The sequence below is a fragment of the Daphnia carinata genome, chromosome 5 (assembly GCF_022539665.2).
Source record: "Daphnia carinata strain CSIRO-1 chromosome 5, CSIRO_AGI_Dcar_HiC_V3, whole genome shotgun sequence".
NCBI lineage: Eukaryota > Metazoa > Arthropoda > Branchiopoda > Diplostraca > Daphniidae > Daphnia > Daphnia carinata.
Genome location: NC_081335.1, coordinates 2,101,781 through 2,129,738, shown reverse-complemented (window position 1 = coordinate 2,129,738; position 27,958 = coordinate 2,101,781). Strand labels below are relative to the sequence as shown.

The 27,958-nt window shown below is 41.3% G+C and overlaps 6 protein-coding genes and 1 long non-coding RNA gene across 7 annotated transcripts; 4 read left to right on the top strand and 3 right to left on the bottom strand.

The window, feature by feature from the left end:
- The first annotated feature begins 164 nt into the window (after positions 1–164).
- On the top strand, positions 165–2,166 carry LOC130696767 (serine--tRNA ligase, mitochondrial-like). Its single transcript, XM_057519881.1, has 4 exons — positions 165–923; positions 988–1,172; positions 1,494–1,838; positions 1,905–2,166. The coding sequence occupies exons 1-4, from the start codon at positions 264–266 to the stop codon at positions 2,074–2,076; spliced, it is 1,362 nt and encodes a 453-aa protein (XP_057375864.1). The 5' UTR covers positions 165–263; the 3' UTR covers positions 2,077–2,166.
- On the bottom strand, positions 2,103–14,195 carry LOC130696746 (mucin-2-like). Its single transcript, XM_057519849.2, has 8 exons — positions 13,369–14,195; positions 5,810–9,296; positions 4,855–5,122; positions 4,667–4,734; positions 4,048–4,208; positions 3,842–3,972; positions 2,969–3,145; positions 2,103–2,890 (listed from the first exon to the last, which is right to left on the bottom strand). Exons 1-8 carry the CDS (start codon positions 13,490–13,492, stop codon positions 2,609–2,611), a joined length of 4,698 nt encoding a protein of 1,565 aa, XP_057375832.1. The 5' UTR covers positions 13,493–14,195; the 3' UTR covers positions 2,103–2,608.
- A 172-nt stretch (positions 14,196–14,367) lies between these two features.
- Positions 14,368–14,733, bottom strand: LOC130696802 (uncharacterized). Its single transcript, XR_009002709.2, has 2 exons — positions 14,607–14,733; positions 14,368–14,524 (listed from the first exon to the last, which is right to left on the bottom strand). It is a non-coding gene; the product is annotated as an uncharacterized LOC130696802 (long non-coding RNA).
- A 5,436-nt stretch (positions 14,734–20,169) lies between these two features.
- On the top strand, positions 20,170–24,190 carry LOC130696793 (activin receptor type-2A-like). Its single transcript, XM_059495449.1, has 9 exons — positions 20,170–20,692; positions 20,764–20,948; positions 21,011–21,170; positions 21,228–21,373; positions 21,428–21,586; positions 21,661–21,828; positions 21,894–22,133; positions 22,186–22,362; positions 22,425–24,190. The coding sequence occupies exons 1-9, from the start codon at positions 20,626–20,628 to the stop codon at positions 22,782–22,784; spliced, it is 1,662 nt and encodes a 553-aa protein (XP_059351432.1). The 5' UTR covers positions 20,170–20,625; the 3' UTR covers positions 22,785–24,190.
- Positions 24,191–24,311: 121 nt separating this feature from the next.
- On the bottom strand, positions 24,312–25,402 carry LOC130696779 (uncharacterized). The gene is made up of 5 exons (XM_057519897.2): positions 25,223–25,402; positions 24,942–25,152; positions 24,810–24,887; positions 24,684–24,745; positions 24,312–24,617 (listed from the first exon to the last, which is right to left on the bottom strand). Exons 1-5 carry the CDS (start codon positions 25,282–25,284, stop codon positions 24,464–24,466), a joined length of 567 nt encoding a protein of 188 aa, XP_057375880.1. The 5' UTR covers positions 25,285–25,402; the 3' UTR covers positions 24,312–24,463.
- Positions 25,403–25,938: 536 nt separating this feature from the next.
- Positions 25,939–26,681, top strand: LOC130696788 (uncharacterized). The gene is made up of 3 exons (XM_057519907.2): positions 25,939–26,096; positions 26,185–26,347; positions 26,423–26,681. The coding sequence occupies exons 1-3, from the start codon at positions 26,060–26,062 to the stop codon at positions 26,526–26,528; spliced, it is 306 nt and encodes a 101-aa protein (XP_057375890.1). The 5' UTR covers positions 25,939–26,059; the 3' UTR covers positions 26,529–26,681.
- Positions 26,682–26,800: 119 nt separating this feature from the next.
- On the top strand, positions 26,801–27,390 carry LOC130696787 (uncharacterized). The gene is made up of 3 exons (XM_057519906.2): positions 26,801–26,925; positions 26,988–27,150; positions 27,229–27,390. The coding sequence occupies exons 1-3, from the start codon at positions 26,856–26,858 to the stop codon at positions 27,335–27,337; spliced, it is 342 nt and encodes a 113-aa protein (XP_057375889.1). The 5' UTR covers positions 26,801–26,855; the 3' UTR covers positions 27,338–27,390.
- Positions 27,391–27,958: the final 568 nt, after the last annotated feature.

The window sequence follows — 27,958 nt, the reverse complement described above, 5'->3', positions numbered from 1 at the left end:
CTCGATATTATTCAAAAAAATTCATATTACTTATATCTTAAAGTTGCTGATGAATTTAGTATTTCTGAAAATAGAAAAAATTTTAACTGCGGTTGAAAAACTTAAAAGATATAGTTACAATTATATTTTAATCAACACTAACTGTGGCGATGCTGGAAAAAATGTCGTCTGCAATCAACTAAGCTTAATAATTCGAATTTTTTGTTTATAATTTATATTAAATGCTAAGTTTGCTTCTGTCGTGAAAGCAGGTTCATTAGAAAATGAGCTTCCGATGTTTAATTTGTTTCAACAGGATAACGACCCTGCCCTTGATATCCAGAAATGCACAGTGCGGTAACCTCTTCAACCGAATACAGCCGTGCACTAGTCAGCTACGTCTAAATACCAATCAATCATGGAGACCAATGCCAGACATTGATTATTTGAGTGACCCCAACAATTATGAAATTATAGAAAGCAATATCAAATCCAGAAAAGGAACGGGAAACATCAAGATGCTAAAGGAATTGCTATCAAAGTACAGCAATGCTGAATCACAAGAGAAAGATGAATTGAAGCAAAAGCTCTTGTTCGAAGCACTCAAAATACCCAACCAGTCAGATCCCAGGCTACATTCGTACGGCGATACTCCTCGTATAATTGAAACCCCAGGACAAAAGCCAGTCTGGTCTTTCCCAGTACTAGAATTTCACACAATTGCAAGGAATCTTGATCTTTTGAGGACTGAAAATTTGGGGAACCTCACAGGTCCACGATCATACTATTTCATAAAAGAGCTGGCTCAACTTGAACAGGCATTAATCCATTTTACTGTGGCTGCACTGGAAAAGAAAGGCTTCACTCTATTTTCTGTTCCAGATTTACTTCATTCCAGGCTTATTGAGAGTTGTGGTATGGATACAAAGGGTGAAAGAACTCAAGTAAAATCATTTCTGTTAGTTCAGTGATCACTTTCAAGTAAACATTTCCTTTCTATTTTAAAAGGTTTATAAATTAGAACCGGAGTTCTACGGAGACGTCTGCCTATCCGGTACTGCTGAAATGGCTTTAGCCTCTTATTTCACAGAGGCTGTAATACCTGTAACTCAGCTGCCCATTAAAATGGCAGCTGTAAGTCGCTGCTATCGTGCTGAAACTTCAAATGTCCAGGAAGAAAAAGGCATTTACAGGTAAGGTACGCTGGCAGTTTTTTATCATAAATAAGACTTAAACATTCAGCCAACCGACGAGAACTTAAGTAATCCAGTCTTAAATTTGCTGTTACTTAAAAATACGTGTAGAGGTATCAATTGTATTTTTTTCTTATCAACAAATACGTTTTAAATAGTATATATGACCGTCAACTTACGGTGCCACGTTAATTGTAACATTATCATTACTGTTAGATCGTTTTCATTACTTCCCCATAGAACAGTGTACAAATTACTAGCACTCGAGGCTGATATGTCGCATCTTGCTAATTCCTCTTTTCTTTTGTCGGTATGAAACAGAGTCCATCAATTCACAAAAGTGGAAATGTTTGGTGTGTCGAACGGCGAGGTGGTAGCCAGCGACGCTCTGCTGGAAGAGTTCGTCGCCATTCAGAAGGAACTTTTCTCCAGTTTGGGGCTGCATTACCAACTTTTGGATATGCCTCTTCACGAGTTGGGGGCGCCAGCCTACCGCAAGTTCGACATCGAGGCCTGGATGCCCGGCAGGAAAATGTATGGCGAGATTTCAAGCGCCAGCAACTGCACCGATTATCAGTCGCGCCGGCTCAACATCCAGAGTATCGATTCGTCAAATACTATGCGTTTCGTGCATACCGTCAATGGAACGGCCTGTGCCGTACCAAGGTATCGTTGATTGCATGTGTGGTTCGTGTTATTTTCCCCGCTGATGTGATATTGATTTGGAACTAGAACATTGATCGCCCTGCTTGAGATGCACCAAAAATCCAATGGCGAGGTAACTATCCCATCTGCCCTTCAGCCATACCTCAACGGGATGGAACGGCTTCGTAAACCATCGAACCCTTTTAAAATGAAGTGGATTAAATCAAAATCACCACAAAACAAAGCAAAATCGAGCTGAGGACGAAAAAACAAAACAAAAGCAAATAGATCACCGACTAATATTGGTTTTGTTTCCTTCCTTTGATAGAATACACGTTGACACACATTATCGGATGTGGAAGCATTTTTCACGCTTGGTCCCGTGAGCTTTCGACCGTAAAAGTCGAGGGAAATGTTTGCAATAAAATAACAGGGGTTTTTCTCTAAGGAAATTCATTCAAATGCAATATCGTCTCTTTATCAGTTTTCATCTTCCATTTCTCTCTCTCTTTCTATATATATAATAAATCAAAATCGACACAAAAAAAGAAAAGTATAACGTGGACACAGGCGACTGGAGTTGGGCAGAAAAATTCACACGACAATGTTAGACCAATGAGTCATTACAAAAAAAAGAGAACATTATTATTATTAATATTATTATTTAAAGAGCGAGAAAGTGAAAGTAACTGTACAAAAATCCTAATTTTCAGTTGTTCTCTTCCCTTCTTTAAAAAAAAAGTTGAATTGTTTGATTCCCATTTAAGCAACAAAAAGGAACACCCTAGGTCTTAAAAATCATCGTGAAAATTGGTAGGACGTGAACGTCCATATGTTGGGTATCGACCGTAACTCGTAGCTGGCCGTGTGGGTGCTGTTTTAGAAGACCGCGGAGCCGTCCCGGAATTGGAAGTCTCGTAGTAACTGCTGTCCCACTCGGATTTCCACGTATCGTGCAGTTGCGGCCGGAAGTTGTTGTAGTTGGTGTAGTGATTGTAATTGTAGCCTCTGCTGCTGCCGTGAGTCCGAGATGTCTGATGAATGGCACTGACTGAAGCCGGCCTTGGTAGAGGCTGCATAAACAACAGGAGATTTAGTTAAACAAACAAAGGCAGCGTTCCGTAGTTTCAATATTAGATTATTGGACGTACCTTAAGAGGTTTAGTTGGGAAGTTGGTACGATGGTCCCATGCATCGCCAATGTCGTCATTGTAAAACGAATCACCTACAAGTTCCGCACCGGCCATGTGATTTTTGTTGAGTTCATTGAGCATTTCCTCCGTCAACGGCAAGGGTTTTCGTTGGTGCTGCCTTCGCCGTCGGATCAGCTATTATTTGCATGTAACGAAGAGAAATGAGATTTGTACCATCAATATCCATTACGGCTGAGATACATACAACGTCCGTAATACACTGTTGAATGTCCAATATTTTACTATTCGTGGTATTTAACGACTTTTCTGCCAACAAGTTTACTTTTTCTACCGCTTCCCATTGATACGGAAGCTTTAAAACTAGTAGATCTGTTGAATGCGTTCTTTATTTCTACTTTTTTTTTTTCTCATTTCGTTCCCCCCCCCCCCTTCCCTGCTCCAGTAATAAAGCTCCTCCTCCAATGTGGAAAAGCTCTTTGATCTGTAAGTAGAAAATCTCGTCGCCTCTTTCTACGCTCTGACACGCCGTTCGCTACTGGGAATACAGTAGAACCCACAAGATAAACGCAACGAGAGAAGGGGGGAGAGGCCATGGCAGGAGATCAAAGAAAGGAGTACCCAAGGCTCTCTTCCATCTCATTGTATAGAAATGAGAATGTTGCAGCAGGAAGGAAGAAACTGTTGCAGCGAACGTTGAGCAGGTGCATGAGCCTCGCAGCTCTTTCTTCTCTATTCAAATGCGCACACATAGTTCGATTTGCCTAATACGATCCGTTCAACTTAACGTAGCTCCCAGCGCACAGTTTCTAAACTCGACAACTGCAATGTAATCGATACCGTGTAAAACAACAACGTGTAACAAGATCGTACCATGGTGGTTCCAAAGGCGATGACAAAGATGAGTGAGGCAAGACCGACAACGATGACGGCAATAACCCATTCTCCTACTCCTCCCGTCACAACTCTCGGCTTCTCACCGGACACGACCGGTTGCCTTAATACTGTAAAAAAAAAAAAAAAAAAAGAGCAATGATATAATTTTAAGCCAATTTAATTTGATTTTACGTTTTGCTTACCGATAAAGTCGGTCGATTTGGTATCGACGGTAAAGTTGCCAAGTTTGTAATGTTCTCCCTCTTTCTCCAGGGACATGTGGAAATAATTGCGAATTTCGCCAGTGTCCAGTATAGTGGTGCCGTTCAGGTTCAGGTAATAATCCACCAGGACACTGCCACGACTACAAGTAAAGAAAGAATAAATGAATATTAATTATCTAAGCAATCTACCTAATGGTAAGATGGTGTCAAACAACCGCGCCCGCACTTCCTTTCATATTATGTCCCTTTTTTTTTTTGTTACCATCGTTTTTCACAAAGTGTGTGTCGCAGTAATTGATGATGTCCACCCTCAGGGACGAAGCGACTAACGATCGAGCTTTAGCCGAGTAATCACGCTGTCCCCTTTTGCCCTCTTCCCTATTGTTAGGGAGTAATATCTATACGTCAGGGCTGCAATAAAGTCCAGCTCTTATGGCACTCACAAGTTTAGAAATAACCCGTCAGGGAACCTTAAGCCCCGACCCGACCGTCTCAATCGCTTCTATGCGTTCATTTGTGACAAAGTCCATCGCTATTTAGCATGGTCCTGTTGAACATTAACAAACATGTAGCGAAAACAACAAAAGAGCAAACAAACCTGAAAGCTTCGACGACAATGCCAGCGTACCACGGAGCTAATGGTCCGTTCTGATAGACGGCATCCAGCTGGCAACAACAAGACGGTTATTAGTTTGATTCGTTATAAGTGTCCCATCCGGGGCATGATGATATCATCGCGTTATTTATTTTTCTTTTGGAAAAGGATCAATAATGCACTGAACGTACCGAGTTTTCAACAATGGCGGCCAGTTGGTACCATTCGCGGGTATTGTGATCGGATAGTTCGGGCATCCAGTCGATACCATCGACCAATCGGATCGTGCCCGCCAGACGGCACTCTTCTCCGCATTGGCCGACTGTTGTCACTCGCGGAGTTGTTGTTGTTGTTGTCGTCGTCGTCGTTGTTGTCATTCTGACAGTTGTCGGCGTAGTTGAAGGTGGCGAATAAGGTTGGGTAGCTGGCGACGGCCATCCAGTAAATTCCGTCGTGGCCCTGGATAAGCAAAAATAAAAAAAAAAAAAAAAGAAATCCAAAAATACATATTAAAATAAAACGCCGTGAAAGTGGAATATACAATCTGGACAGATGATGAATGAAACACTCAAACATCAGCAAGAATGGCAACATCAGAATGTCTTAATGAGGATGTATTCTCCGAAATAATAAAAAAAGGAAGGGGGGAACGAGAGAAATGTGTTTGCATGTGAATGTAAAACAGCCAAAGGCTTTTTTTTTTTAAGACGAGACCCTGCCCCAGTTTCTAAAAATTCTCCTATGGGCTGATTCACAGTATCTATAATAAACATTTCACTCTGTACTTTTGCTACGAAGAACACGGATAATAAGAGAGCGTTAGACGAAAAGGAAAGTGACCAAAAAGGAGTGGCCTTTCCTTTTTTTCATTTTTTGCTTTTCTTTATTCGTGTGAAAGACAAACGCACGGGACAAAAATTTATGGACAAGAATTTTCAATTTTTCTGTGGTCGCAATTTTTTGTTTGGAGACGGCGTCACGGCTAATTCATTAATTGCATCACGTTTTTCGTTCTATCTTTTAAAATCTCAACGCTCTGCATTTGAGAAATTCCTTTTCAAGGATATGATTTGACAATAAAATAAAATCCTCATTTCTATTTAAAGGTTTTAATGGAAAATCACAAGGTCAGTGCGAAAAACTTACCGGACTGGCCACCCAGATTTAATTTCAACGGCAGATTGGGTCGGTTTAATTTTGGGTTTTTCGCTCGTTGTCGTGCGTGCAGGGCTGGCTCGTGTCGGGAAGACTAATCCTTTTTTAGCTGTTGTGGTCGAAGGTTCTGCCGCAGAAGGTGCATCCGTTGAAACAGCAGACTCCGTAACGACAGTGGGCGTCGTTTTGCTCGGCGCCGGAGTGAAAAGATGTTGCTTGAAATTGGGGGGCAATAGGGCGCTCAAGTCATCCATATTAGCCGTATCAAATAAGCCATCAAAGGGACCTTTAGTCGTGGTGGATAATGGCGTGGTCGGCGGTTGATCCATTTTGAAACCGGGCGGCAGAAAAGCTGAAATGTCGTCTTCTTTAACTGACCCGAAAACCTTATCCAATGCACTTATAGGGGGACCTTCTGGCGCAGGTGTTGTCAACGGTACTTCGGCGGAACTCGCAAGCGTTGCGGTCGCGGTAACTGGAGCAACGGGTTGCGTAACTGGAACAACAACTTCAGTAACCGGTGCTTCGATCGTTTCATTCGGTGCAGAGAAACCGGGCGGCAAGAGGCTACTGATGTCATCCATAACGACGACTTTCTTGCCGAACAAACGATCGAAAAGTGACAACGTTGTTGTCACCTCAACAACCGCCGTCGTGGTGGACGGCTCCGTGCTGGACGAGACGGCCATTTCAGTGGTGGACGATGACACAATTTCAACTTGTTCGGGAGTATCGGAACCCGTTAATGGAACGTCTGTCGTCTCAACCTTCGGCGTTCCCAAGAAATCAAAAGGCCGTCGAGGTCTTTCGAAAGGCGGCCGGAATGGCGGCCGCGAACTGGTAGGTGTGGGTAACGTAGTCGTTGTTAGATTGCTGGACGGCTTACTGGCTTCCATGTTAAAATTGTTATTCAAATGCTTGTCGAATAAATCCGATTGGATCAGATCCAGTTCGTCGTTACGCGTGTCTGGCGCTTTGGTCGGCTCGGGTAATAAACTTTCGCCGGCCAGTTCGATCTCCTTGATCGACTGTTTGGCCTCACCGCTCGACGCTTGATTGTTGGCCAGATTGGACGTCTTGGAAGCGATGGCTTTGCTCTGCCTGTCACTTTGTAAAGACGACGGACTTTCGGTCGGTAATTGGTCGACGGACATCTTTACGACCGTGACACTGCGGCTCGTTTCCACCGAGACCGTGTTGGGCGTCACAGGGTTAGGAAGGACGAAGCCGTCCAAATTGGGGACAAAGACGATGTTATCTAGATTGACAGACGACGTATTCCTGCGACCCAAATTGAATATCTTTAACGGTCCGTTAGTTGGTTGTGGAGCTTTGGCTGCTGGAGCTTCTTCCTCGACAACCGGTTGTTCCGCGTCGGACGCAATGGCTTCGCCTATTTCCGTAACCTGTTGCACGTCTACCGGTTGTGGTGATGCCACCTCATCAGTCACGTCGTGGATGATTGGCTTATCGTCGTTTAACGGTTTGTGGTCGTTCTCTACCACTGGCTGCTCAACAGCCGTGGCGATGGGCAGTTCCGCTGCAATTGCTGGATCCACTGCTGCGTCCGCTGCAATTGCGGGCTCAGCTTCTGCCTCCGCTGCAATTGCGGGCTCAGCTTCTGCGTCCGATCCAATTGCGGGCTCAGCTTCTGCTTCCGCTGCAAGCGCTGGCTCCACTGCTGCTTCCGATGCAATTGCTGGCTCCACTGCTGCTTCCGCTGGAAGTTCTTGAGATGGAGTAGTTGATGTTGATGAAGCCTCAGAAATGGGAATGGTTTCTGGTACAACGGTAGTCGTCGTTGCGGTATCATTGGCGGATACGACGTCGACTTCATCGACGACGTCGTCATAATAATATTCTTCTTCTGGTTCAATTGTCGTGCTATCGATTACGTCTTCTGCGGCCGGAATCAATAGCGGTTGATCGGCAATCGTGATCGACTCGTTGACAATGTTCACATCCGTTTGAACTGGACTGGCCAGTGTAACCGGAGATTGGGATGTCGTCGTCACAGGTTGGCTCAATTCAGGCGAATTGAAATGGATAGGTTTGATTGTCGTTGAAGGGACGCTCTGTTCTGGCGAATTAAACCGGAATTGATTGCGGACTCGTGTCGTCGTCGGCCCGCGTGATCTCTGAGTTGTTGTAATCAAGATTTCAAGTTCCTCATCTGGCAACACAGTCGGTCTCGGACGTCTCCCGAAGAAACGACTAGTAGTGGATGGCGCGCGTGTCGTGACGGGTTCTTCTTCCGGTGGTGATGTCGTGAAAACACGGACGTTCGTTCGAGTTCGAGACGGCACACTGGGTCGCGGACGAATGAGCGGCAGACGCGTGCGAATCGTAACCGGTTCAGCTGCTTCAGTAGTCACAGGAATGGCTAATGGCGCAGATGTTGTAGTAGTCGAACGGACTCTTTGACGTAGGCTTCCGGTCGTCACGGCCGACGGTTCGTCCAGCAGCACAGGTCTAAGATTAGGATTTCCTTCTCGGACGGGAGGGACTCGACGCGGGCTGTTGGATAATTCCGCACTGGTTGCCGGTGTTTCGTTGCTATTCAATGGCCGTCGCAACCTGTTTCTTCTGTTTGATGGACTGTCTCCAATCGATCCGGGTTCCGGCTGATCGCTGAGAACCTGAAGTTGAGATGGGCGTGGCGTCGATGGCGGTTCGACGGTCAAGGGCGATTCCGGTTGATGGACGGATGTCACAGGTGGGACATGTTGGAAGTCGTTGGTTTCTGGCAGGGCATCTGGAATCTCTTGGATCGCAGCTGGAAGAGATTCTTCAATGGCTTTTTCAGGCACGGATGATGCCTGGATGGGTCCTGCTCCGGATGGAGGAGACTGCTGGACGTGTTGTTGATGCTTCGTTGTTTCCTGTTGGCGATTGGCCTCTGTGGTCTGATGGAAAAAAGGCGTGCGGAATCCAATGGGCACAGGAAGCGGAAAGTCGTCTAATTCCGGAAGCAATTCAAGTTTGAGTTCGGGACGCTGGAAGCGATTGAAATTGCCGCTCGGGTTCATCGGTTGAACTTGATCCCGACTGAACTGGAACTGAACGATCGGTTTCTGTTTCGGCTGTTCGCGGCTTTGGATTAAAGTGGAAGCCGGAGTTAACCGGCCAGCGCTGGACGGAAACGCATTGGCGGCCACTTCGGTGGGCAGCTGAAGCTGCGGATTGAAACCGCCTTCCACCGTCGGATTGCGGATCTGTTGACCTCTTTGTACGGACCCGATCGACGATGACGCCAGCGTGGACAGCGGACTAACTGCGCCCGAATTAAAAATGGGATTGCGCGAATCTTGCTGGTCAGCATTTTGCGACGCGAAGAACAAAGCTTGACGATTAGGCGTTGACCCAGCCGGATCAGCAGATTGCTGAGGTGAAAGCGGCCCGAAAAAATTTATTTGTTGAAACGACTGCGGAGGATTGGACGGGAACGACTGGAACCGCAACGGTCGATCATCGCCAACTGTCAGGAAAAGATAAAGAATAACAAGATTACCATAACTGATTTTTTTTTCTCTTTTCTTCTTTCTTTATGAGACATCCGAAACGTAGGGATGGCTCGTGAATTTTCTAGCCCACAGAGATTTTTTCTTTTTAATTTAAAAATGTAAATCATCAAACGTGGCTAGGTCGTGGCGCTTCTTACATAATACGTTTCAAATTGCCTATTCAAACAGCGCAGAGGGGAGGAGGCTTTCGGGGTAGGGGTGTAGGGGGGAAAAAATCTTTAAATTAGACTTTTCAATAAGGGTCTGCGATGACGGGGAAAACGTTGCTCGTCGATTGTTCCGTCATCGTTGCTCAACAGATTCTTTTCACAAAAAAAAAACGATTAGAAATTCATTCAATATTTGAAGCCATTTGAGGAAAATATTTGATAAAAACTTCCTCCTCATTGTTCATCCGAAACGTGAGATGAAACATTTCTACCTCAAGAAGAAGGAGGTGTTCATTCATCCTGGTTGTTAGTCTCTCGTGTTTTGGTTTTCCAAAACGCGGAGGAAAAGCGCGAGAAAATCGGTAGGTCAACAGTTAGCATCCGCCAAATTGGCTGTGTGTGTGTCTCGGCGAATAACAAGACTCCCGCTCACTCACTGCGTTGCCCTACTTGCGACGAGAAAGGGCAGGCCGATACTTTTCCCCTTTCTCCTTCTTCCAACAGCAGGAGAGTGGAACACGCATTAAAAAACCCGTTTTCTCTCTCGGCGGCAAATAGCCTCGACCGGGAATCTGCGTGATTCCAAAGACTCGCCTTTTTTATTCATCGTGTTTCCATGGGCGTTTTTTTTAAGGCTTTATTCATACACTTGCAAAAAAAAAAAAATAGCGGGAGGTAATGCAAAAATAAAAATGATCTATTTTGATGGATTTTGCGTTGTCGACGTCATCCTTTTGTTTAATGGAGTCTCAACAGCCGACCGAGGTAAGAAAGGAATGGCACAAAAAAAGACAGCTATCAAAGAAGATATATTACACCTATACGAGTTGTTGAACATTTTATCCAGCCGAATAATTTTCCCTTTCTCTCTCTTTTTATATTTCGGTTATAAGGTGGGAGTGTTTGGTACTCCCGTTAGGCGAAAAAAAAAAATGCACGGCGTGAAAGTTTTCTTTCCGTTTGTCAAGTGCACCGCGGAACGCGGTGATACTGTACATATTTCTCTGGTTTCAGACCATCAACCAGTTAGCCAAGTGGATATGATTACATAGTCTCACTTTTCTTGGTTGTTCCCTTTCTATGTTATTTTTTGTGCGTGTGTGTGTGTGCGACGCTCTACGGCAATAGAAAATTAAGCGTCGTTTCAGCAAAACTCGAATAGAAACCAATCGAAACCAATAAAACAATAGCGATAAGTGTTATTTCATAAGAAAACAGCCTCCAAAGGCAGTTGTTCAACACTAAAAAGAAATGAAATGTTGAAGCATGAGAATGCAAACTGAGAAATGCGACCTCATTTTTAGCAGTCGGAAATTTACGATGCTTAACGACTTTAGACATGCAGCAAGAGGAAGAGGTTGATTATGAGATAATCCTCCCACCCGATTTCTATCTGCCCTCATCTAATCTAGCACGCGTGTAGTACCGGTTATGATTGCCGCTGTTGAAGGAAAAATGTCGTGACCGAGTTCAAAGAGGTCGAAAACTCATCTAACGCTAAACAGGAAGCTTTTGCTCGTTGGATGTAGGTCGGCAACCTAATGAGAACTGTAACAATCTCACCCAAATAAGAATGTAGCGTGACATCGTTTGAAACCGTGAACCGCCAAAAGAGATCACTCCGCATAGCTACAATTCGCTTGCCATGGCTGCCTTCATTTTCGGCTTTGTTGCCGACTCAACATTTTGTCCAGCAAAAAAAAAAAAAAAATGAAAACAATTGGTATGAAAAAAAAAAAAAAAAGCGGGGATGTACTCGCGGAATCGAATTTCACGATACAACCGATATGATTGGCGCAATGCCAATCTAAAAATGCAGGCCCTCTCTCTTTGCGGTGAAGACGTGTACATGTTACATGTTTAGAGTGAATAAGCGGAGAGAGCGGCTTGTGCTAACGGCGGACACGCATCAGTCGAGTAAAAAAAAAAAGGAGGGTAATTGCAGGTGAACTTTTTAGCATCAGACAACACGGGTGTCTGTATAGTCTCCCTATATGAAGGTGTTTCTGTGGCTAAAAAAGAAAAAAATGATGGAAATTGTCAGCGGCGGTTTTGCTAGTGGCTTTCTAATCACTGTATCATATTACTTTTATTTTAAAAAGCGCATTTTTTTTTTTGTATCTCGGATGAGTTATGTCTCAACCCACGAATAATATTAAATTTTGAGTCAGAAAGAGGATCCCATGTAAGGAAATTTTGAAAGGAGAGTCGTTCGCTAGTAAACTATGAGAATGTCTACTGTTCATCAGCATAGAATTCAATGTGATATTGCGCAATCACTAGAGTCTATTGGCAAGCAATTTAATTCAGAAGACCAGCCAATAAACAACAAGAAAAGAAATTGTTCAGCTTCTTCATTCTGAAAGCTACATTTAGCGATATATCCTATATTAGGCATAAATACCGAAAACAGAATCTTTTAACCTCAATCGAAAGCCAGTTTTTAGTGGGGGGAACTTGAACGCCGCGCATGACATAAAGAGGTTGGATGAGCCAAACGCATTTTCTCTTTTTCACGCTAGCCAATTTTTTTCTTTTTAAAACCGTTAGTTTTTCTCCTTCTTGTTTTTTTATGCTCATCTTCTAACACACATTTTTAAAACTGGATCATCCATAGACGAGGGGGGGGGGGACCCTAGATTGTTTATTTGTATTTTCCGGTTGAATGTTATGTATACTGAAAATGTGGAATAAAATGGAGAAAGGCACATCGTTATTCGCTCCGATTCGTTCGTGCGGATCACGACACTTGAAGAATTTCACTTCCGGAAAAATGTTTTTTTTTTTTGTCGTCAAATGGAATTTCGCTCGTTTTATTTCTTTCTTTTTGATGGATGTTGTTGTTCATCCCTTTCTTTGTAGCGACTCATATCGACCTCATACATGACCCCTTTTGCTTTTGCGCTGCGGGGCGGACCCTGGAGCTCACGTGACCTACTTCCGCCTTCTCTTCTTTTATTCTTCAACACCATTGGAACATTCCAGCAGCTCACTCTCTCTCCCTAAATTCTTGCAGACGAATGAGTAATACGCAAACACCTTTTGATTGAAAAATGACAAATGACCGCAATGAGATAGCCAAAGTTGGGCTTTAGAAAATATACAGGGCAAAATGATTTAAAAAGATATTTTTCTTTGTTGTATGGCAGTTTTTTCAATGCGATGAAATGAAAACAAGCGCCCCCAACTGTGACCGTGACTGTAATAGCCTTCAGCTCACGATGGGCCAGTTGGGCCCAAGAGAGAAAAGCACAGCTTGTGCAAGAGAAAACGGCCGAATGCAACAAAGATAATTTTTTTTTTTTTTTTTTTTCTAAAGCAGAGAAGAAGAAGAAAAAAGAGCTAGTATAGTCTGCCAATAATATACAGCGAGAGTTTGATGATTTTTTATGGCTGGAAAAACTTTCTCGGCCCTATTGCTTTCTCGTTGATGCTCACGCTTTTACCTTTAAAAATAAAGTGTCGGGCGTCTGCGTGACGGACGATCGCGAATTTCAATCGACAAAAAGTTAACAATAACTTAACAGGCTTCAATGGTTCTCCCTTAATTTTAAAGCGAAAGCAAAAAGCAGTCTAAAAAAGATGTACAGTCTGATTAATAGATTACGATTCGTTAGCTTTGGCTATTGTACGGTTAGCTTTCTCTCTGTCTAAACAATAATCAACCGCATCGTGTGACAAGGTCTAGTTAATATTGCGTCGCCATATTTGGTGGTCTCTCTACATCCACGTAATTACTAACTAGGAGACGAAAGAAATGTGGACGATTTCATCACCATGGCAATCGAGCGTGGGCGGTGCCGTGCCTTGCATCCCATAAAGGTCAAATGAACAAAATGGAGTCTCTTAGCGATGAAAGTGAAAAACAAATTCTTACCCTGTCGTTGCGACATTCCAATGCCGATGCAGCAGCAACATAACATCAACCAAATGAGTAATGGACGTTTCATGTTGGTCATCTGGATGTCGGTCGGACGGCCAACACAAGTGGCTCGAGTCATCCGACACCACAGCAGCTCGACGAAAATGATCACTTTGATTCAATTTCAAAAGTGTTGAATGGACACAGACACACACTGGCAGTGTGTATACAGTGTCAGCACTACGCACTGCACACTTCTTTTTCAATGGAATTTTCTGCAGGTAATGAGCATGGTATTCTCGACACAGATTTTTTTGGGTTTAGAGTCGCAGTATTCCTAGTCTTATTCCATTTAGGTTTCACTTGTTTTTCATTAAACACTGCAGTTTGTTTTTCCTTACGTTTTGAAAAACTCGAAGAATGTCTTGAGCAGGAGCGACGTTCAGTGACTAGCTGCTGCCGCGAATGCCTTGGCGAAACTGAAGGTGGCCCGGCCCCAAAAACCCAGAAGAGAACGTCTCTCTTCGACTACCTTAGTCCTTTTTTTTTTCTTTTGGCTCTTACAGACAGAAAGGAAAGTTGAATTTCCCCTTCGAGAGCCACTGCTGTTTGTATACCTCATCTATACACAGGTCCCCTCCCCTCCATTCTCCCACTCTCCTCTCCCCTCTGGGCTTCTCCCGAGTTGTATTCTCTCTCTCTCTCTCTCTTTTTATTTACCAGGTGACGTCTTTTAGAAGGTAAGAGAGAGGGGGGGACGCTTAGTTCGGATTTTTGAGGTGGGCGAAGTTTTTCTTCAGGGTCACTGGTAAAGCCCCCAGACGATGAATATGCTCATGTTTTGAGGGGGGAGAGAAGGTCTTTTTCGAAGATTTTTGCCTAAAGAATTATATTCGTTAAAAATATCAATAACAATACGATGAAAAAAGGTCGTTTTTAGAGGGTAGAACAAAAAAAACCATGACGCTAATTTCATCCCTTAGGGTGAGACCAAGTAAATATTAGGTAAATGCACCTGTATGGAATGATGTTTCGAAATAGACGATCACTGATAACATTTAATGGCTGGTATTGACGCAAATACATCCGAGTTCTTTGACCGACCATGAAAACTGTTTGCTTCTTGAGACATTGGCAACCAATGCACTCCTCTTTCGCCATCTTTTTCCTCCTGTTACCAAGGCAGAGAACAATTGCTGGTTGACTCAAAAGACCTTTTAACAATGAGGCATTTTGTAGTTAATCAACAGTACCTTTTATTCTCCATTCTTTTCTCTATTTCAAATGTCTTGCAGCATCACGATCCAGAATTACGTTAACACAAAAACGTTGCAAACAAATCTAGTCCTATACCGCCGACACACGTTCTCCATGCTGTCGCCGATTACTTCTGACAATGTTTCAATTCGTCAAACTGGCAACTCTTCTTTTTTTGCATGCTCAATACTAAACAAATTTCAAAAAATGAATTCACCTGTCGTCTTCTTTTCAAACAAACGTTCTTTTAAATAAACTTTCAAATAGGAAATGGATTTTTTTATTGTTGTGAGTGAAGCAAAAAAAAAAAAATAAGAAGAAAAGAAGCAAATCTCCCGGATGTTCTACACACCCGCCCCTATATTTTGGCGGGCAGTGGCGCTAGTTGTAGGGATGAATGGCGATTTTTTTTTCCTTTTTTTTTTTTTTTTTGAAACCACGGAAGACAACATAAAGTACAAGGAAATCTGCTTTGACATTTCAGAGTCACGAACACTTTTTTTTTTAATTTCTAGTTTTTTTCCCTTGCCCGTTCATTAAAAGTTGGTGTTCTACACGTTCAACCAGGTTCTCTCTCCCCCACCCACGAATTGTACAGGAGGGTAGGTGTGCATTTCGAATAGCCAGCCTTAGGCCATGTCATTTGAACCCTCTAGGTGGCAATCAAAGCAATCAGCTGAATCTCCAACGGGGAAGAAAGGGAAACCAAACAACCCTTCAAAATGTTTTACGATCTATTGTATTATATTGTTTGATTCGTTTTATCTCTTGGACGAAACCAGCTTTACCCCAAAACTTCTTTTTGTTTGGTTTTTCTGTTTTTACACTACAGATCCCTAAACACACAGGTTGGAAAAATGGGGGTAATTGAAAAGCGTACGTATCCGGGTAGGATGAGGCTTTTTAAAATTCCAAGTTAAAAGACCCCAACATTCCCTTTCACCCCAGCATGAAATCACAATACGAAAGTTTATCTCTTGTCTATAAAACGGCTGATTTACGACGGTGGTTCGTTTCGTTTTGTTCGTCACGAGAAAAATGTGGGCGAAGTTTCCACAAGAAAACAGTTGACGGCTAATGCTACGCCGAGTTCAGTGCGTGTGTGTGTATGTGTACATTTGGCTGCATTCTAATTATTTAAATGCTTACATTATGGCACACCTGTTTTTATGCACATCTTCGTACAACACTTTCACTGATAACTTTCGCTCGTCTTCCGGTCGTTAAAGGACATGTAGGCGGGAACGTGCAAGAAAACGGTTTCTTAAAAAAAAATGTCGATGATAACGATGCAGCTGTGTGACCTTGTTACATTTTGAGCGTCTTGGTTAACAACAGCCAACTTTCGCCTCTTAAATCTAAAAAATTGCGGTGGCGGTAATGCCCCATTCAAACAATTGGATGATGCAAGATGGCGATAATGTCGTTTCCAGATGGCTGAAGATGAGTCAACTAGACAGGATCTTTTTTTTTCGTCTGCTCACCTCCTACAACCGGATGGTCCGGTCGAAGGACATCAAATTGAGGTTAAAACGTCGTGCAATCTCTTTTTCCAATCTGGAGCCTACTGTGTTTTACAAAGGTAAGACGAACCTGTACATACAGTTTTTTTTTTGTGTTCGTTGTTGCTTTGTTTTTTGTGCAGCTGTTCAGATAAGAAAGGAAACCCAACCCCATAATGCTTACGAAACCGGCAAGTTACAAATGGTTGTTTTTTACCATAGTGCATTGTAATTCATAGAACTCCTTCAAGTATTCGTAGATTTATTAGACACTTATTTGGTAGTGTTCAGTCATTAATGTGCCCTGTCAGGGAGGGAAGGGTGAAGCTGTATAGTTGTCATTTGAAGAACATTTAACATAAGTAAAGTAGTGTAGGTTTTTTGGGAGAGGGAAAAAAAAGATCATAAAATTGTTGTGACCACCTTTTTTTTCGGGCGCAAGATGTAGTCACTCGAAAAGTCATAAATGCCTTGTAAAAGTTAGTGGAACAAATGACGTCACACTGTGACAATAAATTCTTTGACATCCTTCGTTGATCTACACCCCCAGAAAAAATTTTATCTCCCAGACAAACCAAATAATTTTTTCTGAAATCAACTTGATGTGTGCATTCAAGTCCTAGTTCTCATCGATAGAGTTCCGTTTCGGAATTTGTTGGATTCTTTGTACACGTTGAGAAAAGACCGGTTATATTTATGGGTCTGTCTCTAATAATTTGGTTCGATGTGGACAAGTCTAACAGCCATATCTGTGTCGCTGTTCCAAATAATCTAGTCCAATCCCCTAAAATTGTTACACCCAGATGATTGCCAAACTGGTCACCGTTGGCAAGGTGAGGGCGTGTACCTTTTTTTTTTTTTTCGCCTCACCTTGAAAGTTTGGATGTGTTTCGTGCCACCCAACTTTGTCTTATTCTTTTACGACCTTCGCTGGTAACTGGCGCGACTTTTTGTCCATGGCTTCGTGCTCTTTCTCTAGTGTTCAATCTCTTCGACGTACTGGAAGCACTAAAAGGAGAGAGAGAGAATTTTTCCTTCTAGTATCTCATCAAATCAACAGCAGTCATGCAAGAACTGCCGGGCAAGGCCATTTCAGAATCCCCACCACTATTTGGGGATGTTCTGCGGTTTTTTTTTAAATAAAAAGAATGTCAAGAGCAAAAATGAAACAAAATCACGAATGGCATTGCGGGTATGTAATACTAAAAGCATAAAATTCTCAAACTCGAAATGGGAGATGAAAAAAAAATGGACAGGAAATATCTGAGATTGTCACAATCTTTTGCGTGAATGATCACGGTTAAAATGTTGTTTTCGATATATGGTAGCAAGATGTCGTCCTCCTTGAGGTTACTTCTACACTAAACTACCTGTTTACCCTCATCTCTTGTCTTGGTTATCCTTGAAAAATCGCCATTGAAAATGATTTCGTGTACATTATTGAGCATTAATCAAGCACGATGCTGTTCTATCACCTTGAATAGTTAACAAAGGGAACAGAGTCAGTTTGATTTGTATTCGCACGAAAAGCTTTCGTGAGACCACCTAAAATTTTTCAAATATTTTAGCAATAATTTGAATACAAATCACTGATACCTAAAATAATGAAAAAGAAAATTTGCGCAGGATAGCCGTCTCTCAATTCAAATGAACGTTATGAAACAGAATAACTCCATTTACATCTAATCAGAAAAATGACGAAAGTAGTGAAATAAATTTTACATTCGAATTACTTCGCGGTGCACTTCCACCACCAGATGGTTTGTAAAATGTCATGCATTTTAGGTGCCATGATGAATAGTGGAGTGCATACGGATATAATTCATTTGTAAATTCATATATGTGGTACATAAAATCATTGAAGAAAGTTCTTCCTTACATCAGTAAATGCTATCATATTTACATAACGAAAACGAAAGCGAAAAGGGATTGCTATGACTTTTTGTTGGTCTATGCTTTCACTTAGATTAAGACCTATGCACCATACAAACAGACGGGAAAGAACCAAATGGGTAAAGAAAGTAGTGCACGGAACATATTGGCAGGAGTCGTGAGCGGTACTATCTGTCAATATGATTACAGTGCAACTTTTGTTACGCGCCCCGCCTATAGATGTACCCAAAGTTCCTTTCATAAACGTGCTGCCATACGATGAATGAGGAAATATTAAACCCCGAATGGGAGCAGATCGGGCAAATGTGCGTGTCCCGCGATATTAGCCTCTTGAAACGCCTCGACGTATGTTTACTTTCTATGCTCTGAAAAGATTAGGGAATGATTTGTACAGTATTCATATTTTTAAAACGCGTCGTAAGTTTAAAACATTTCAAAAAGTTCTCACGGTTTAGCAACTGTGTCGTCATCTATAGACGAGAATTTCAACTATGTTTCTTGAGAAAAAAAAAGGCGTTGGAGATGCGTCTTTTTAATACGAGAAATTCTTTGCTCTTTAATGATGAAAAACAAAATTGCTTATCATTAGTTTAAGTGTTAGTTGCGTTCGCTATCATCGTTTGTTCGTCATGTCTTTTGGCCGCCGCCCTGTGACGAATGGAAAATGTGACAAGATATGCTTTTTTAACGAATACAAGCTGCGGCCACCTTCGCTCAGGAGCTCAGACTGCTATTATAAAGGAAGCACATGATACCAAATAATCGTGCAGCAGTGATCACTCCATTTACGGTCTTTTATGACCAACGCATGGATGGTCTCCAGACGGAAGCATTGCCATGATCGTGTCAATGTCTGCTTGCCAGCTTGGAATGACGCAAGACTCCCACGCCGCTGTTGGAACAAAAATTAGAGGAGACAGTTTCTTCTGTCTAACGTATTCATCGCTGTCTACAATTAACGATTTTTTTGTTCCCTGTCTCTTTTCTGCAGATCGAATTAAGCTTCTGTTTTTCGTGATAGTAATGTTCGTTACGAAACCCGCTACCGATTTCAATTGGACTTGAAACTTGTCTGGCACAGACATTCCTTTTCTGTCTTTCGTTCAAATTGCGTGATACAGAACGACACTGTTTTTTAACGTGCGACATTTCGTACTCAGTCAACTTGGCAGCGGCAGTTATCAGGAAATTAATTTCGTCATAGCTTGCCTTTCTATGTACGCAATGTTGCTGACAAGAGAAATGACAAACGCCCTTAGCATTATGTGTGGCCATTATTGAGTATCTGATCTAAAAGTTCTCATTCAAAAAGTCTGCTCTGCTTCTAGGTTTTGAAGTGCATTTTGTTCGACTTGTTTCGTCAAGTTTTTTTGTGAAGGCTAGAGGCAGCTGTGATGTGACCTCGATGTTACAAGCTTCTCCGTACTTTCGCAGCCCAACTCCCAAGGAATTTTAAGTGGAATCGCGTTCCGAACACATTTGTCTTGTGGTACATTATTCGTAATTATTTAAATCAGCTGCACCTGCTGTTCTCCCCGAAACCTTTATAATTAAGTCGATCGGTTTCCCCTCAACATTTGCATAGATTGCACTGTTTCCGACTACCTTGCATTTTTGTTATAATTTCTAATGTCTATTTTCAAGTTACAAAAAAGCTTGGTTGATAAATCTATCGCATAACTACGAAAACTAGGCTGTCTGGTACAGTTGCCAAAACGCTTTCCCTCATCAACTTGCCAGTCGAAATTACCGCTACTCACGGACCCATTCACAGCAGAACATTCATTTAAAAATGAATTTCTGGTGAAAGTAAAAAAAAAAACACACATTTGTGTTATTATAACTGTTTTTGAGTAACCAATAAAAAAAATTGAAAGAGTAATAAAAACAACGAATAACGAATAAATACGACGTTGTGCATGGCGTAGCTCATTTGTTTGATTCTTCAAAAAAATTTATGAATCGATACTTAGATATTTGGAGAAAAAAAGAAGATAGGAGACTATCGACCATGGCTGTTCCATGCGCCACCTATCGACGAGTATCTCCAGAGGTACTAAAAAATCACAAGCAAAGGAGTCCAACGCTAGGGGAAGCTCAGGAAAGAATCATGGTGGATTTCATTTTAAGCGTTCGTCTATTTCACTCTGTGTAAAGATCGATTGTAAACGAAGTATACGCCATTTTGTGGCGTTTTGTTTTTATGAGTTACGCTCCCAATTGCGACGATCGAGAAGAGATCACAAAATTCTGTTTTTTTTTGTGTTCGATTGATTTAACGAACATCGCTGTTCGGCAGAGAACACAGTCTGGCTGTTCTCGCTGGTCTTGTTTATTAATCTACGTTGTAGAAGTCACACTACAGCAAATGTGAAGGGGGCTCTACGTCGCAAAAATCGTATAATTCCTGACACAAATAGTGTAGAAGTCCCACGTTATAGACTTGATAATTCAAGTAGGATTGCAATTCCTTTATAGCAAGTGTCAATGGCTTATTGTCAATGGGCCTGTAGCTGACCATTCTATCTGGGGTTTGCCCATGCTAAAAGAATAGAAACATCAAAACTTGAAAGTTGACTGTTTAATTTCCAGCAGTTCAGGTCCCTTAAATTTTCTGAAAATGGGATGTACTAGAGAATTTTTTTCCATACTTTTCCTCGTGTCAACTATAGTACTTTTGACTAAAGGTAAACACTATTTTGTGTTATTTATAATATTTTATGTAATAATGCATAATGGCTGGCTACTTGTATTACAGTTTCTCCAACTGAAAGCTCTCTTGTGACTACAAAATGTGAATATTATAATCATACCATTTGCCAAGACACTGGAAAGGGCTGCAATGAAACGGAGTATTGTGAAGTTGCAGAACCCAATAAAAGGAATCACTGCTATGTTTTATGGCAAAATTCAAGTTCTGGAGAGCTACAAATCAAATTCAAGGTTTCTTATTGTAAACATAGTAGTCCAAATGACTGCAATGTGAAAATGAAATTTTTTTCCAGGGCTGTTTTTTGAACAACTTTGGCTGCTACAATCAGTCAAAGTGTGTTGGCCAAAAAGAAGAACCAAGGAAAAACCTTCTTTTTTGCTGTTGTGAGGGGGATTATTGTAACAGAGAATTTTCCTGGGAGCCCTTGGCAACAGAGACACCGCCCACCATTGGTATGTTGTTCACCACATCAAATATTTACATAAAAAAAATAAGCAATTGTCTTGTAGATGGTGTTCCTCCCTTAAGAAGTTCTCAAGGAAAGCCCATTTTAAACACCCTGATGTACACACTTGTTCCAATTGTGGCTATAACCTTCATGATTGTAATTGGGTATTGGATGTACCGTCGTCAGCGAATGGCATACTTCAACGAGGTAATAAGACTGTTGTAGCAGTCCGAAATGTTTTCTAATTGTTCTTTGAACTAGTTACCTACTGCTGAACCCCAAGCGATCCATCCCCCTTCGCCAACGCTCACCGTAAGCCCCGTGCAATTATTAGAAATCAAAGCACGTGGCAGGTTTGGTGCAGTTTGGAAAGGACAGCTAAAAACCGAAACTGTTGCCGTCAAAATCTTCCCACTTCAGGTATTATTAGTTGAACTATAGGAGGAGAATTCTGGAGAGATTCATATGTAAATGCACAATAAAACTTTTTCTAGGATAAGCAATCTTGGCTCGCTGAGCAAGAGGTTTTCAAATTACCTCAGCTTGATCACGATAATATCCTTCAATTCATGAGCGCTGAGAAACGAGGAGACAGCCTGCAGACAGAATTTTGGCTCATTACAGCTTTCCATGAGAAAGGGTCACTATGCGACTACCTGAAGGTATGTAATTTGAATTAGAAAAGCACGCGTTTCACAATTGTATGAAATGTTTTGTCCATTTGCAGTGCAATTCACTTTCGTGGACGGAACTGTGTCGTATCGCCGAAGGCATGGCACGAGGATTGACGCACCTTCACGAAGAGGTGCCCGCTTCCAAGGCAGACGCCTGCAAACCTGCTGTAGCTCACAGAGACTTTAAATCAAAGAATGTACTGCTCAAATCTGATCTGACGGCTTGCATTGCCGATTTTGGATTGGCCCTCATTTTCTACCCTGGAAGACCTGTTGGAGATACTCACGGACAAGTAAATTACTGAAAAAAATGCATATTGAATAATGATACATCGCAATTTCCAGGTGGGAACTCGTCGATATATGGCACCTGAAGTATTGGAAGGCGCGATTAACTTTAACAGAGATGCTTTTTTGCGAATTGATATGTACGCATGTGCCCTTGTCCTATGGGAACTTCTGTCGCGTTGCAGAGGCCAGGACGCACCCGTTCCAGAGTATCTTCTTCCATTCGAAGAAGAGGCAACTGCCCTCCGCATGTCTAGTTATAGTGCCAAGATTTTAAAATCTATTTTCATTCACAGGTGGGACAACATCCAACGCTGGAGGACATGCAAGAGTGCGTAGTCCACCTTAAGCGTCGTCCCGTGCTGAAGGAAATGTGGAGGCAGCGTCGTGGCATGGACATTTTATGTCATACCATTGAAGAGTGTTGGGACCAAGATGCCGAAGCCCGATTGTCCGCGTCTTGTGTTTTGGAGCGTGTTACAGCGTTGACACGACTCTACCCTACCACCACATTTAACACCGGTCAGCCGGTAAGAATTCCGGCTTTTCTTCCACCTCCACCACCCAACTTAAATTTGACACCAAATCACAACAACTATACAACAATGAGTACCGGCAGCGTGGGACCCATCCCGCATACAGAATCGAACATGTAGCATCATCTTCTCCCTGGTTAGGAGTGGATGATGTCTACTTGTAACGCCAACGTACCTGCCGCGAAGTATATAGAAGTGCATCAAAGTGTCTTGTGGGTTTTACGTCAAGCTTTGTGACATTTTTTTTTCTTCTCTTCTTTGCCTTTCTAGCCGCGAATTTTTCCTTTCTGAAAATCTTCTGTTTTCTTATGTATGTACTATGTCTTCATTATTTTTTCATTAACTTCGAGGCACGTACATCGACCATAACTGTAATCAACATACTTCCTTCTACGAGATCCCTCGTCTGACAGGTGAAAGGAAGAACAAATTCCGATTCCGTAACAGGATAAAAACTGGATAACAATAACCCGTTCCCTTCAACCCTCCAAGCGTTTGAAACCTACTTTGGCAGTGTAACCAGCAAGCAATTGATAACGAAATGGTAAAAGTGTGAAATACTCAGGAATCAACCGTCAGGCAGCCCCATTCCACCCCATTCAGTACTCAACACTCGAATTCCCACTCTCCGCAATATGAAACTACTAGAAAAATACCTGCTCTATTTAAAGAGCACACTTGAACAATCAACAGTATGTGCTCCACTGTTGCTCCAATTGCAATAGGTACCAATTTTTCTTGTTCCAGGGCATTTAACTCATACTCCAAGCAAACGTTCAACAGAACTGAAATCATTTCCCAACTAGCCGTTTGTCCTCTTCCTCACCTGCCAGTCGTACGTATCTGTGTACGCATTTTCTTCAACGTAAATCCAACCTTTATTATAACTTCATATTTGAGTCGTTCTTTTTGCTTTCGTCCATTTAACGAAAACATTTCGTACGAAGTGTAAACGTGAAAAACCTTCGATTCACTTTCCTCTTCTAGCGTTATTCATCCCATTGATTATTGAACCATTCTGTACACAAGACTTCAAGTGTTGGCGATTTTTTTTAATTATTATTACTATTATTATTTTTTGCTAACAACTCAAAAATTATGTACAATTCGACATCGATAACTTTGTTAAAATATGTTTCGCTATACCCATTGTGGTGCAGTGAAATTTCGCTCCAATTTCATTTCGAAAGAATCATTATCTGTGCTTTCGACAACGTATCTTCTCTCCCTAACCACGACGTCTACAAAAAGTTGCTGTACTGTGTATCGAACGGAGTAATATTATGACTTTGTTCTGGTACTCAAAAAAAAAAAAAAAAAAGTTGAATGTCTTAGCGTTATTTACCAGCGTGTTAACTAACTCGGTGGCTAATGTTTTAGCTTTATTTACGAACAGTATCAGTTGTATTACCACTGCTATTATTCTTTCGACTTTTCTACGTGACTCAAAGATCTTTCTAAAAACTATTATTAATGTAGTAAGTAGTACAATCTTTATGAATAACTAAATGGTATTAGTTTTTTTTTTACTTTACTTATTGAAGAAACCTTGGTTGACATTTCGAAATTACTCAACAGTTGAAAAGTAAAATAGGATTTTCAATTGTACTCATTTGAATAGTGCTTGTATTACAATTTTACGTCTTTTAGCGATAAAAAAAAAAGAAATAACGGCAATAAAACGTTGCACGTATGAGAAAATGAAACATCATTTACAAAAAAAAAATCATTGGTGGGTTTCGGAAAAACGATTAAAAAGTTGTGTTTGATGAGGAATCAAAATGTGTTGCGGTAAATCGTTAAATGCCTCGTAAACGCCTGATAAATTGAATATCACGAACCATTAGCGTAACTCTCCTCGCGTGAATCATGGCTAAAACTGAATCCTCAAACAATTGAACAACGTACGCTTCTGCAGCAGTTTGTAAGCATTCAAGTGCCTCAGCAGTGAATCTGTTACCGGATTTTAAAGAACGCTCATTAACTGTCAAAATATGACTTTGATGCAGCAAAACAAACCTCATTGTTTCATCTGATAATTCAATTGTGACTTCGCGAACTAGGCGTTGAAATGGGGCTTTCTGGTTAATGGTAAATATATAGGGTATTTAATCTTAAAGGGTCACACAAACCAAATCCACATACCTGAAGAAGGAGTTCTGTTCCTTTCTGGTACTTCCTTATTTCTCTGAGTGCTTTTGTCCCAGGCCTGTACCTTTTGGGCTACAATGCTTTGCTTGTGAATATTATACTGTTAAAGGCTTTATTATCTCTTACTGTTTTAAGTATTGAGGCTCCAGTTTTTTCAGTCGTTTTGGAAGGTGTTGACTTAGATTTGTCTGCTTTAGTCTTCGTAGATGTTTCTAAGGCAGGATGTTTAGAGTTATTTGGTCTAACATTTAAGGAATTTTGTTTTCCCAAACTTTTCTTTGGGGTTTGAACTGTCGGTGACCCAGTAAATAATTTTGACTTGTCCTTTGATCCTAGTCTGTTTCAGTAGTAATGTTAAATTGGTTAAGGCTTTTGTTGTAAGCTATGCTGAAATACCATTAGGCTACCTGTAAGCTTTTCCATGTTTCGCTTTTATTTTGGCTGTATCAACTTGATGTTTCTGCCTCATTGTTCACCGGGAAATTAAAGAGGATAATGGAACAAATCACGATGTTCTAATGCAAAATCGACAGTGGCAAACTACAAGCCAGCTCAATTTCAAACGGCTTGGCTCAATGACAAGCTTACCTAAGTTGCCAAGTCTCCGAAAGAAAAGACCCCGAAATCTTGTTTATTTCCTATTCCTAGTCCGTTCGGCCGTTTGTACTAATTTTGTATCTTGCCTTTGCTTTTTCTAGTCGGATAGCCACGGATAATCCTTTTGACAATTTTTATTTTAAGAGGTAAAGCCCTAATTGCAAAAGCAACCTTACAGCACTGCCTTGACAGTTGACGCAACAAGTGTCATGGGCTCGGAGCCTCCATTCTTGAGCTAAATGCTAGCTCATATTAAAGTTTGACATTAATGTTTAATGGCAACGATAAGTTTGGATACTTTGCAGACCTATGGAGAAATAAAAGGTGCTCGTATATTATTATCATTGCCTAGAAGATGGAACTATGCCAGTGTACGCAAATTTCACTGCAGCCCGAAGCCTAACACATTTTCCCAGAAACGAGAATTATTATTCAAATATCTGAAAATCAATCCATTATTTCAAGCAATCATAATTCTCAGCCAAATCTTTATTTCATCATATATGTCACCTTTGTATCTTTTGCTTCCAATAGCAACCCTTCAAAAAAATTTATCTCCATTGTACACAATATCAGCACTCTCAATATAAGGGGCCATACATGATCCTGAACTGACTTAGAAACAAGATACGCTGAGCCCATTCACCATGAAATTACTCGCCCTGTCCATCTTTCTTCTAATCGGTGAGTTGAACTACGCCTTAGTTTTTTATTTGTAGCTGTCAATCTTTTCAATTACAACTGTTTGTAATTTATCACCGTGTTTACTTAGGCGTCACGCAAAACTGCCTCGCTGCCGTGAGTGGCCGAGGTCCAGGTGGCCCGGGAGGAGAGCCTCCGGTGTTTGATTGCACCGGTAAAGTTGGGTATTATGCAGACCTATGGAAAAATTGCGAGGTCTATTACCAATGTCTCGAAGATGGAACTAAGCTGACGTAAGTATTTGATGACATATTACGAATTTCTTTTCGATTGATAATGTGCAACCATTACATTTGGCTGTCATTTAGGTTCGGTTGCCCTAGTCATCCTATACAAATGTATTTTAACGAAGCAACTGTCCAATGTATTGAAAATTACGTATGCCCAGAACCGGAACCTATCAACCCTATTTAATGTTTCGAGCCTTCAACGTAAAAGTCTTCTTCTTGAAATATAATCGTGGAATTTGCTTTCAAATTTTTAGTTAGAAGCAATGGGGTTTCTAAAACATGAAATACTTTAATGTGATTGGTGGCTACAATAAAATAAGACGTCATTCAAATCTAAGTTGCCATGTTACGATTCTTATCACCCATCATCAAGGATCTTGATTCACTCTTCTAAACTTCACGCTTGAATGACGCCACCTTTCCGAAGCCTCGGTTTCGTTATCAATGATGTATCAGCTGTTACATATCGTCACGACCCACAGTATAAAAGCGTGATTGCACCCTAGAAATCATGCAGAGACAAATTACTTTCCTCCCAATCGCCATGAGGGTTCTAATCTTGTCCGGTTTTCTTCTAATTGGTCAGTTTAATTACATTATTTATATGTTTGTCGATTTTAATTCAAATCTCTTATTGCTGCAGCTCTGACACATGTCTGTATCGCTGCTGGGATCGTCAGAGGTCCTGGAGGTCCCGGAGGTGAACCTCCAGTATTTGACTGCAGTGGTAAAGTTGGGTACTTTGCAGACCTCTGGAAAAACTGTGAGGTGTATTATTACTGCCGAGAAGATGGAACTAAATTAACGTACGTAACTTAGCTTTTGCGATACACGTATATGAATTAGTGAAGAAGAATCATGACCTTGTTTGTTTCGTACAACAGGTTTAGCTGCCCCAATCAAACTTATCAAACGTATTTTGATGAAGCAGCGCAAAATTGCGTTCAGCATTACAAATGCCCGGACCCAGAGCCTATTCCCCCTACGTTTTAATTTTGTAATCAAGCTTTCAGAACTAAAAAATACAATACATAGATCTTCTTTTACGTTTTGTCCACTACACCGTTATTTTATGGAGGAAAACAAAAATCAAAGCTAAGCTTCCCATTGAGTAATAGTTTCGATGGTAGATTTCGGTTAGGTTATCAGATTTAACTGTGTGTTAACTATGCCCACGCACACAAAATCAAGGTGAGTTGCTCATTGGGTTGCTTTACCTTAGCTTATCAGCTCGGCGCCTCGCCTAGTCCAGGTTTAAGCTTTTCTTGTATGACATTTAGTTGGCAGCAATAAATGATAGGACGAAGAAATGACTGTTTAATTATGAAACTGTAAAAAAGATTCGCTGTGATATGAAACCGATAACGGAAATGAAGGCTCCGGAAGGTTAGTGTACGAAGGTCATATTTGTATCGTTGCACAAGCCCATATGATTTGCTTACCTATTTTAATCATAATTCATTAGACAACCTATATTTCTGCCTAATAACCATGTGTTCCTTGGTTAATTTTGAATCAGAATCATACATAGTTATCTAGATTTAATGCTATTATTTTTTAATAGGTAAAACTTTTAAGCCCGACAATATAAGCCCGGCCTTATTTTTTAACCCA

Bases quoted from the DNA above. Each gene is read 5' to 3' on its own strand.
- LOC130696767 (XM_057519881.1), top strand. From the start codon at position 264: ATGAGCTTCCGATGTTTAATTTGTTTCAACAGGATAACGACCCTGCCC. The intron at 1,173-1,493 runs GTAAGGTACGCT...GGTATGAAACAG, and splicing joins GAAGAAAAAGGCATTTACAG to AGTCCATCAATTCACAAAAG. The intron at 1,839-1,904 runs GTATCGTTGATT...ATTTGGAACTAG, and splicing joins ACGGCCTGTGCCGTACCAAG to AACATTGATCGCCCTGCTTG.
- LOC130696746 (XM_057519849.2), bottom strand. From the start codon at position 13,492: ATGACTCGAGCCACTTGTGTTGGCCGTCCGACCGACATCCAGATGACC. The intron at 4,209-4,666 runs GTTTGTTTGCTC...CTTTACTTGTAG, and splicing joins ATTGTCGTCGAAGCTTTCAG to TCGTGGCAGTGTCCTGGTGG. The intron at 3,146-3,841 runs GTACGATCTTGT...TGCAAATAATAG, and splicing joins TCGCCTTTGGAACCACCATG to CTGATCCGACGGCGAAGGCA.
- LOC130696793 (XM_059495449.1), top strand. From the start codon at position 20,626: ATGGGATGTACTAGAGAATTTTTTTCCATACTTTTCCTCGTGTCAACT. The intron at 21,587-21,660 runs GTATTATTAGTT...AACTTTTTCTAG, and splicing joins TCAAAATCTTCCCACTTCAG to GATAAGCAATCTTGGCTCGC. The intron at 21,829-21,893 runs GTATGTAATTTG...GTCCATTTGCAG, and splicing joins CACTATGCGACTACCTGAAG to TGCAATTCACTTTCGTGGAC.
- LOC130696779 (XM_057519897.2), bottom strand. From the start codon at position 25,284: ATGAGGCAGAAACATCAAGTTGATACAGCCAAAATAAAAGCGAAACAT. The intron at 25,153-25,222 runs GTAGCCTAATGG...CTACTGAAACAG, and splicing joins AAACATGGAAAAGCTTACAG to ACTAGGATCAAAGGACAAGT. The intron at 24,888-24,941 runs GTAAGAGATAAT...AAAGCATTGTAG, and splicing joins GAGCCTCAATACTTAAAACA to CCCAAAAGGTACAGGCCTGG.
- LOC130696788 (XM_057519907.2), top strand. From the start codon at position 26,060: ATGAAATTACTCGCCCTGTCCATCTTTCTTCTAATCG. The intron at 26,097-26,184 runs GTGAGTTGAACT...GTGTTTACTTAG, and splicing joins GTCCATCTTTCTTCTAATCG to GCGTCACGCAAAACTGCCTC. The intron at 26,348-26,422 runs GTAAGTATTTGA...GCTGTCATTTAG, and splicing joins GAAGATGGAACTAAGCTGAC to GTTCGGTTGCCCTAGTCATC.
- LOC130696787 (XM_057519906.2), top strand. From the start codon at position 26,856: ATGCAGAGACAAATTACTTTCCTCCCAATCGCCATGAGGGTTCTAATC. The intron at 26,926-26,987 runs GTCAGTTTAATT...TTATTGCTGCAG, and splicing joins GTCCGGTTTTCTTCTAATTG to CTCTGACACATGTCTGTATC. The intron at 27,151-27,228 runs GTACGTAACTTA...TTCGTACAACAG, and splicing joins GAAGATGGAACTAAATTAAC to GTTTAGCTGCCCCAATCAAA.